This window comes from Acanthochromis polyacanthus, chromosome 12 (assembly GCF_021347895.1).
Source record: "Acanthochromis polyacanthus isolate Apoly-LR-REF ecotype Palm Island chromosome 12, KAUST_Apoly_ChrSc, whole genome shotgun sequence".
In the NCBI taxonomy this organism is placed as follows: Eukaryota; Metazoa; Chordata; class Actinopteri; family Pomacentridae; genus Acanthochromis; species Acanthochromis polyacanthus.
The window spans coordinates 3,350,249-3,359,470 of record NC_067124.1 but is presented as its reverse complement, the minus strand read 5'-3'; the positions used below and the strand labels follow the sequence as shown (position 1 = coordinate 3,359,470).

The 9,222-nt window shown below is 38.9% G+C and overlaps 1 protein-coding gene across 1 annotated transcript; it reads left to right on the top strand.

The window, feature by feature from the left end:
* The first annotated feature begins 48 nt into the window (after positions 1 to 48).
* On the top strand, positions 49 to 3,997 carry LOC110966188 (zinc finger protein 706-like). The gene is made up of 3 exons (XM_022215476.2): positions 49 to 192; positions 1,080 to 1,228; positions 2,383 to 3,997. Exons 2-3 carry the CDS (start codon positions 1,094 to 1,096, stop codon positions 2,476 to 2,478), a joined length of 231 nt encoding a protein of 76 aa, XP_022071168.1. The 5' UTR covers positions 49 to 192; positions 1,080 to 1,093; the 3' UTR covers positions 2,479 to 3,997.
* Positions 3,998 to 9,222: the final 5,225 nt, after the last annotated feature.

Below are 9,222 nucleotides of genomic sequence, written 5' to 3'. Positions count from 1 at the left end.
CAAAATGAAGAAATGAGATGAGCCTCTTCAGCGCTGCTGACAACACATGACTGTGCGCAGTTTACGACTTGAGCATGCGCACAAGCGCAGTGAGGGCAACACTGGAAACAGCGGAAGGTCCGGCGGACTTCACCTAGCGTTTATTTAATGGTATTTTGGTAGCTATCTTCAATAACACAATTGTTATTACGGGTAAGACGTTTACAAAATGATTATTAATGACTGTTTAATGCTTACATTTAACCAAATTCATATTTTCCGTATGTGTCTGTCCGTATTGTTCAAGCTACCTAGCTAGCCAAGTAGCAGTGATAGCAACCGGCTAACAAAATGCTTGTCTCTATAAATTAGTCCTAACTAACATTCATGTTATATTACTATGTACGCCATATTCATGTATCAAAATGCGTGAGTTTTGTGTAAATTAGATAACCTTGCTATTCTCAGTAATTTTTCTCAACCGTCACTCTTGCTCATCACAATGGGCTAACGGTGCTGCTAAAGCCATTCTCAGGTAACGCTGGCCGTGTGAGAGCAAAGCATGACCTCACATCACCCACAGTGTTCCTGCTGGATGACATTTTAATGAAAACTGTTATCGAAAGAGTTCTAAATTTCCAATCCAATAGAAAAATAGCTGCTTCTTTGCAAGGTACATCATTATACTATCAGAACCAGTCCGTCTCCCGTCACGATCAGTCAGAAACAGAGTTCGTACAACCCTAACACTGACCTAGTTTTAATATTGTGTCTAGAATAACTTTGGAAATCTGCAGTCTGATTTTCTTTGGGGAAATATCTAAGTTAATTGCTTTATCCATGTGACCCAAAAAGTGGCAATTAACCTAGTTCTGAAAGATTTTTCACAGCCACTGCTGTCTTGCACATTTTGAAATATATTGCGACTATGAGAAAAATGTTCTCAAATTGCAAACTACCAAGTTGCTTTATTCAAAGCCTCATCATCTATTTCCACCCCCACTAAAAATCATTGTTTTCAAGCTGCGTTTTATATTTTCTTGTGGCACGTGACTTTTTCGTGGTTTTGTGCTGATCAGACTCCTGTATAATTTCTTCAGGTGTAACATCAAATATGGCCCGTGGGCACCAGAAGTTCCAGTCCCAGCAGAAAAATGCCAAAAAACAGGCGGAGATCAAGAAGAGCAAAGGTCATGACCAGAAGGCTGCAGCTAAGGCTGCTTTAGTATACACGTGCACTGTATGTCGGGTATGTGCTTCAGTGAAACACTGAACATTTAACCATGACGTTAGAAAGGAACTTGGAAGATTGGAAGCTTTCCATGTGCTTTACAGTACTGAGAAACATTTAAATTGTTCTCAACAAAGCAGCTTCTTATAAACGTGTATCAGAGAGACTAATGGCATGATCCAGACACAACCTGTACTGGACCCTGTTCCTTTATCCTTCCAGTTTCTAGTTACACTTCCCAGTCCATCTATTCTCCCTAGCCTCACTGTGTTATCACCTTATTAGGCGTGTTTTTACACTGGTGCCTAGTTGCTGCTAGCATTCAGTTAAAACCTGCAGCTGGCCTACAGTGTAGTGAAAAGAACTGCTCCTCCCTGTTGCCAAGCCATGTCAAAGTCTCCACCCCGGCCTGACCACTGTGCTCCTCCACCCATCTGGATGTTTCAGTTGTCCCATCACTCAGAGAAGATAATGATTGTTCATCTTGGTCAAAACTCCTTTCCATCCTGGCTTCCTGAGTACACAGTGATAGACTGAGCTCTTAACTAAATCTCCTCCTGTATGTTTAAAAACCTAGAGCAAGCACTTATCCATTTTGTGTTTTGAAAGAAATCTAAGCTCTTGTTATGTAATGCATTGAGTCTCTGCCCAGATTTTGCATCTTTCTGAGGCTGTTGTGCCCTCTTCAGTGACAGTCCAGATGCATATTGCGAGTATGAATGTTGGCAGAACTCCAAGTGCTTTGTGAAATGTTTTTGTGTATTCATACCTCCACCACAGTCTGTGTTTGCTGCTGAAGTTACAGACTGACTGCCTTTGTGTTGGCCGGGATGATAATGTAAATACCTGGGAAGGTTATGACGTGATATCCAAGCTCTGGATTTGCTTCCTTTCTGTATATTTTACTGGATGCCTGTGTCGTTACTTGTAGATACAGTGTTTGTTTTCCTTTAGTCATTACTTGAAGGTAACTGCTCTGACAAAGCAGCAACAAGCTAGCAAATTTAATGTGGTGCACAGTGCATCTTTTGACCTGTAAAGTTATTATGTTGTAAAAGACCACATATCCGTGATTGTTTATACCCACTGATACACCAAACAGACAGCATATGCTTCATACTGCATATTACCTTCTCTAATTCACCGCTTTTTGTTTTCCCACCCTTTCTCAGACACAGATGCCTGATCCGAAGACCTTTAAGCAGCACTTTGAAAGCAAGCATCCAAAGTCCCCGATGCCCCCAGAGCTGGCTGGTGTGGAGGTGTAGCAGATTTACCTCGCTTTGAGTGAGACACTTGGAGCTGATTCAGGACAGGCTTCTACATTGTTGCAGATGAAATATGTTAAGTATAACTTCAGTTATTCCTCATTCTGATTAATTGATGTATGGGTGTTTATATGCAGGGGTGGTGTTTGCCTTCATGCCCTTGTTAATTTTTCCAGGTTGAATGTTTGTTTTTTTAACTGCTGTCAAATGTTGGAATTTGATGAAGGCAGACACACAACAGACAGCTACCCTCTCTTGGCTTGTGCCAAAACTGTATGCGTTCCATTTTTGAATGTATGCAATATTTGCAGTGTCTGATCATTTCAAAATGTTGTGCTCACAAGACCAGCTGTTCATGAGCTCTTCCAGCACTACACCATCTCAGGTCTCCCAGTGTTTCAGAACAAGCTTTGAAGGTAGTTATAATTGGCACTGGCTCAGCTGAGAAAAGTTGATGAAAATCGGAAGTCATCTGCATACAAATCCATTGTACTGTGAGACCCATTATGGATTTCTGACTTTCATTTGTGATGCACTACAGTTGGGGTCATAATTATAGTATAGCCGGAATGACTTTGAGGCTCCTAATGTGCTTGGAAAGGCACATTTAAAATCACTAATAATGTGTTCTTCTGAGTAGATTCAAATCAATTTCCAGCCTGCACTGATCTATTTTTTTTTGTTGCCTAGATAATTTCAAAAATGCCACTAACGTCTGTCATTTTTGTTGATATGATAAATGTGCTAGACACACTGTGCTCCACGGGTACTGTAACTGTGTGTTGTATTTACCCTGCAGATTTCCATGAAATGTATTTAGTTCACATCCACTTTAGAACCTTCTTTTGTGTAACAGAGTTGTTAAAGCCGACCAGAGAGGGCACTGCAAGTCTACTCACAGCAAACCCTTTCACAACTCAATTGCTTAAACTGCTGCTAAATAAACCATTTATATGAGGATCGATCTTGTTAGAAATGATCTGCTGGCTGAAAACAAATGTTTGCACTGGGTTTTGAGCTACTCCTGCCCCCTCTTCCCAGTTTGTCATTGTAAAGATATGACATAATTGTGCACATCTGTAGTATTTGATAATGATTTATTTTGTCACTATTGCATTTTGCAGTGTAACCTGTCTCACACTGTCATCTCTATGGCATATGTGAAAACAAATCCAAGTGCAGTCTCACACTCTTTTATGTTATCCTGTCATGATGGTGCAAAAGTATTTCCACTCTGAACCTGCATTAATAGTCTGAACTACATTACACTGTAAGTTAGCTTTGGTTCAGATTTTTATATTAGTTTCTTTTCATAGCATGCTAACAGATGAAGATTTAATTTATAGAAATGAACTATTTTCAATACATTTGGACCTGCTGGTCATTAACCACTGACATTGTATCACTGTGCTAAACTCTGGACTGACAACCAGCCATGTTTTTACTTTTGTAATAATCATATCTTTGTGCACACAATGTAATGTATAGCCTTTTAATAAAGGTCTTACTTTTATATTAACCTTTATGAATGTTGTATTTTCTTTAACTGTACTAATGAACACTACATGTGAAAATTTCTCACCTTGATGAGTTTCTGTATGGGTAACTGTCTCATTTTCTCATCAACCTTTGAGGTCTGAACTCCAAATCAGGACTAGTGGGTTAGCAGGATTACTTCAAGTTTAAAGCTGAGTTTTTAGGACTACAAAAGTGATTCACTTCTTTACATCGCCATGGTGCTTAATGCCTAATGTGCTCCAGAGCAGGTTATATTCCTGGATAACAAATTTGCAGTCAGCCTACTTATCTATCCATCCATCCATTATCTATACACTGCTTAATCCTCAGTAGGGTTGCAGGGGGCTGGAGTCTGTCCTAGCTGACTGAGGGTGAAGGCAGGGGACACCTGGACAGGTAACAGTCTATCACAGGACTACATGGGAGTTCATTTTTCACAACTTAAAAACCAACATATAATATGAATGTAAATAAAATTGTGAAATAAATAAACAATCACACTCGCACCTCTCACAAATTAGAGTTACTAGTTAACCTCAGCATGTTTTTGGACTGTGGGAGGAAGCTGGAGTATTTTGAGAAAACCTATGCATGCACAGGGAGAACATGCAAACTCCATGCAGAAAGATCCCAGGATGGGATGCGAACAGGGGATCTTCTAGCTGCAGGGTGACTGCTAACCGCTGATCACTGTGCAGCCCTACTTACCATTTTGAATTATGTTTTCATATGTTCTTGCTCTGAAAAATGTTTAACACTGCTGAGTAGCTGAAAGAAAAACAAAATTATTTCCCACACTGTAATGTAAGTGTGCACATTTATTCACTGTGGGTTTAATAAAGGTTTATCTTGTCGGATAGGACTATCACTGAATCAAGATTCCTGAAATGAACCTCCACATCTCAATGCAAATATCCATCCATCCATCCATCCATCCTCTATACACCGCTTTATCCTCATTAGGGTTGCAGGGGGTGCTGGAGTCTATCCCAGCTGACTCGGGCAAAGGCAGGGGACACCCTGGACAGGTCGTCAATGCAAATAGTGATATTTTTTACTTCATTAATTATTTGAATAATGTGTCATTTTTGTGAGTACCATAAAGTTATATGGTGCTGTTTTACATAGTAAGTTACTGAATGATGCACAGAAACCTGCATATAAGCAACTTCTGCATATTTAGAAAGTGTTCCTCGCATGAAGTCGTGCTTCATGTGAGGAAGTTGTACTGATGAGCCTATTAACTCACATTCACACAGTCTGCAATTTTGTGCTAGCTTTTTCTCTTAGTCTTTGGCTGCCTTGCAGCTAGAAAATAAAGTCTGGCACTGAAAGCAAAATGTGAACTGAAAAAACATTAGTATATGAACAAGTTATATTGGTATCTAAAGTATTACTTACCACTGCAAAAGGTTCCACTGGGGGAAAAAAAAACATTTCATTTTACTATCATTATTTTTTCTTTTTGTATTTTAATGCACTTTTCAGTCACAATCTTCATGTCTGTATTTTTACTGTGATTTTTTAATACTATCAGTATCTTTTTCAGTGTCACTTTAGATTTTGTGTCACTGCTTTGGTGCTCACTGAGTGTGTGATTTACGCTTATTTTGCATTTTACGTAGCTAGCGTCCTGCTATGAGTGACATGCTTAATTAAACAGACTACCATATTTTGCACTATTCTAATGTACTATTTTCCACTGTGGAAAGATGTCTGTCCCCTCCCACTCAGACAGCTCTGCTAACACTGCGTCTACAGCTGAACAGTTGGAGTGGAGCCAGGCAGGGTAAAGTAATGGTATGTTTCCAGAGAGCTCGTCACATCAACACGTCCCATACATTGTCTATGTGAACCGCCCTGCAGCGCAGTCAGGTAGTGTCATGTTGCGTTTTCAGGAGCAGCATATCTGCAGCAGAGGAGGCTGCATTTACAGGGTCTTAGTTTTATAGGACCACATCTCTAAGGCCTTTGTTTTTCAACTCTTTTTAAGGCCAAGATAACAGGCCAATAAAAGGCCAATAAAGAAATGTTTTGAGTGGAGTAAACCTTTAGAACCATAGCTTGTCAGTTAGAAGATAGTATTTTGGTGGAATATACCTTTAAACTACTTTAAAACCTTATGTGGGTGTGAAATAGTGTTTTGGATGTAGCAAACCTTTAAAACTAAAAGTACCTGGACAGAAAACAATATTTTTGTCTGTAGGTGTGAGTGTGAGTGTGATTGTTTGTCTGTACATGTAGCCCTGTGATAGACTGTTACCTGTCCAGGGTGTCCCCTTCTTCCCCCTAAGTCAGCTGGGACCGACTCCAGCCCCCCACAACCCTAATGAGGGTTAATCAGTGTATAAATAATGGATGGATGTTCCCTTAGGTTCCCTGATATCACTACCATAAACTGGGCAGAGGCTAAACTCCTAACCTACTGAACATCTAATTTTTGGTAGACACCACAATTTCACAATGTTCCCTAAACATGCGTGGTAAGGTAGACGCTTGGACAGACGTGTGATCAAAAATTACTTGGAGAAGAGTGAATTAAGGTGTTCAAACGTCTGGTTTCAAATCGAGAAGTTCAAATCCAGTGACTTTTATTTACATGGGCTGTTCTGTGACCTTTAACATCTTCCTACATTGGAAGATAGTAAAGCACAGTGGTGCATAATTCTGCAGTCTGTGAAGGAATGCAAATTATATGTAAATCACGCAGCCCTCGCCCCTCCCCTCAACCCCCTCCACTCCAAAGTAGTTGAAACTGAAACCTGTGACATAAGTACTGACAATGTGAACAAGATCACAGTATAAAGGCACACATGGTGAAAAAATAAGAAAGTGTTCACTGAAAAGCAAAAAATAAATAAAATGCAATCATTTTAACTATCTGTGAGTGTTTTTTTCAGTGGCAAATGCCTTTTCATGACTTTTCATGACAACTTGTTCAAATACAAATATTCCAATGATTCCTTTTTTAGTTGAGGCTTTCTTTTCAATGCCAAACTTTACTATAAGTGTTGTGGCTCCATATAAGCTTTCCCTGCTTTACTCTTTCTCTGCATACCCCTTCATACTCTTTACGTGGAAGCGTAGAGCTCATCTTGTGGCCGTGGAATGGTAAACAGTGGGGTTAGCGTAACATGCTACTGGCCCAACAGGTTTTGTGAACATGCCTGAACAATAGTTTCTTTCACCCTGAAGACAAATACCACTTGTTCACACCCTCTGCTACACCCATGGAAGACCAGGTACTAGATGAATGCTTGCAAAAAGTAGAGTTTAGATAACATGTTCTTTAAAAGGTTCTAGTTTATATATTTCCTATGTGACAGAGCTTACATATTTTAAAGAAACAAAGCTATACAAATATGTTTCCAACACACTAACTTATGTAAGGTGGCAAAATGTTAAGGACACTTTTATCCCTTGTGTTGTCTTAGGGTAATAAATGACCTGGCCACTACGTATGTTTAATAGCAGAGAATGAATAAATAAATAACCTTTTTTCAACTTGAATTAGATGACTTTCCTAAAGTGACCCCTCCATTAGAAAAAGTGAAACACTGTCTACAAAAACAGCACTACCACTTCTGTCTTTTGCCATGAGTGCAGTTTTTAGTTTTCAGCACCCAGCAGGCCATAGATCAGATTGTTTTGGACATCCAGGAGCTGAAACCATAAAACAAATACTGTGTGCTGCACATGTGAGAAATGCAAAGTCCATGCACAAACACTTATCATTCTGTCCTACATATGCTAATTAGAGTTTGATATGTTCTCCATATTTTTGTTTTGCATCTATTATTTTATTCTTGCTCTTGTTGTAGACTATGCATCTGTGGGTGGGAGCAATGATCCAAAAGGTGTGAGAAGACCACTATTTTGTAGCTGAGTTTTTGTAGTTGAATTCCATTGTACGGTATACAATACACTGTTGTTGTTTCCCTTCAAAAATGCATTTCAAGCAACTTTCTGCTCGTTTCTGGTACTTTCTCAGGATATACTATCTCTTACTAAACAAATAACATTTACACCTACACAGTACCTTTAGCAGCAATAACAGTGAAAATAAACCTTGACTAAACAGTTAGAACATGTGATGTAATAAAAAGTGGTGTTTACTGATTAAACACAGTCTTCATGCCCTCTGAAGAAGGAAAACCCAGACATTCATGAAGTGTGTGATGCATGACAGGTTGTTTCTTCATGTACAATAGATTTTGGGTTGAAAATTCAGTTAAGCTGCTCTATGTTAGACGCTCGGTGGAGGCGGATCATTTTTTGACCCTGAGGACAGGATGTTAAGACCACACAAGGGTTAAAGTGTTTCTAAGATTTGGTCCAGCTCAGTAGCATACAGGAGAGGACAAACATAATGCAGTCCAGCACAGCACTTCCACCCACCATCACCTCAATAATGAATATAGTAGTAAGTAAAGAGTAAGTAGTATTATCACCTTTTTGGCAATGGCAACAAGATCTAAAAATGTAGAAGCTTTGCTAAAGAAGAATTAATTGCAGAGCTTGTGGAGTGAATTGCATTAGATTTTACAGATGTACGGAATAACATAAGAGATGAGACAAGATAAGCCTTGATAAACCCTACAGTGGGGAAATTTGCAGGGTTACAGCAACTAAGGGGATAGTACAAATGTGTAGGAAGCATCTGTAGAACATAGAAATAAACATTAAATATCCCTATGTACAGTTTATAATGTACAGATTCTTTCATCTGTGGGCATGCAGATATTGCATTGATCCCTTTGGATATGGAAAATAACAAAACTGCACATACAGTACGTACATATATATTAAAGAACACTGGACACATTCTTCCATGAATTGAAAGTAGCACATTTTGATAGTGCACAGATTCTTGTATCTGTAGAGAATTTGATATTGTGCTGAGTTGTTAAATGTGCAAAATATTCAGGTTTTAAAGTGAAAAAAAGTGACCAGTGAGTGTAGGTATCACACAGAGCCAGATAACCTTAAAGTCAACATAGTACAAACTGCTATCTATGAAAGTATAAAAGTAAAAAGTATAACATTTGAACTTACTTTAAACGTGTGAGGGTACAGTATATTTTGCAACAATTGTGCCAGTCACTTTTTATGGCCTTCGAGATAACTTCGAGATTCGATAGAACTATTCTAATACTACTCAGAATCAATATTTTGCTGGCAAGAAAGTGAGAAATTGTGGGGATGATAAATTATCATTATGGTTTC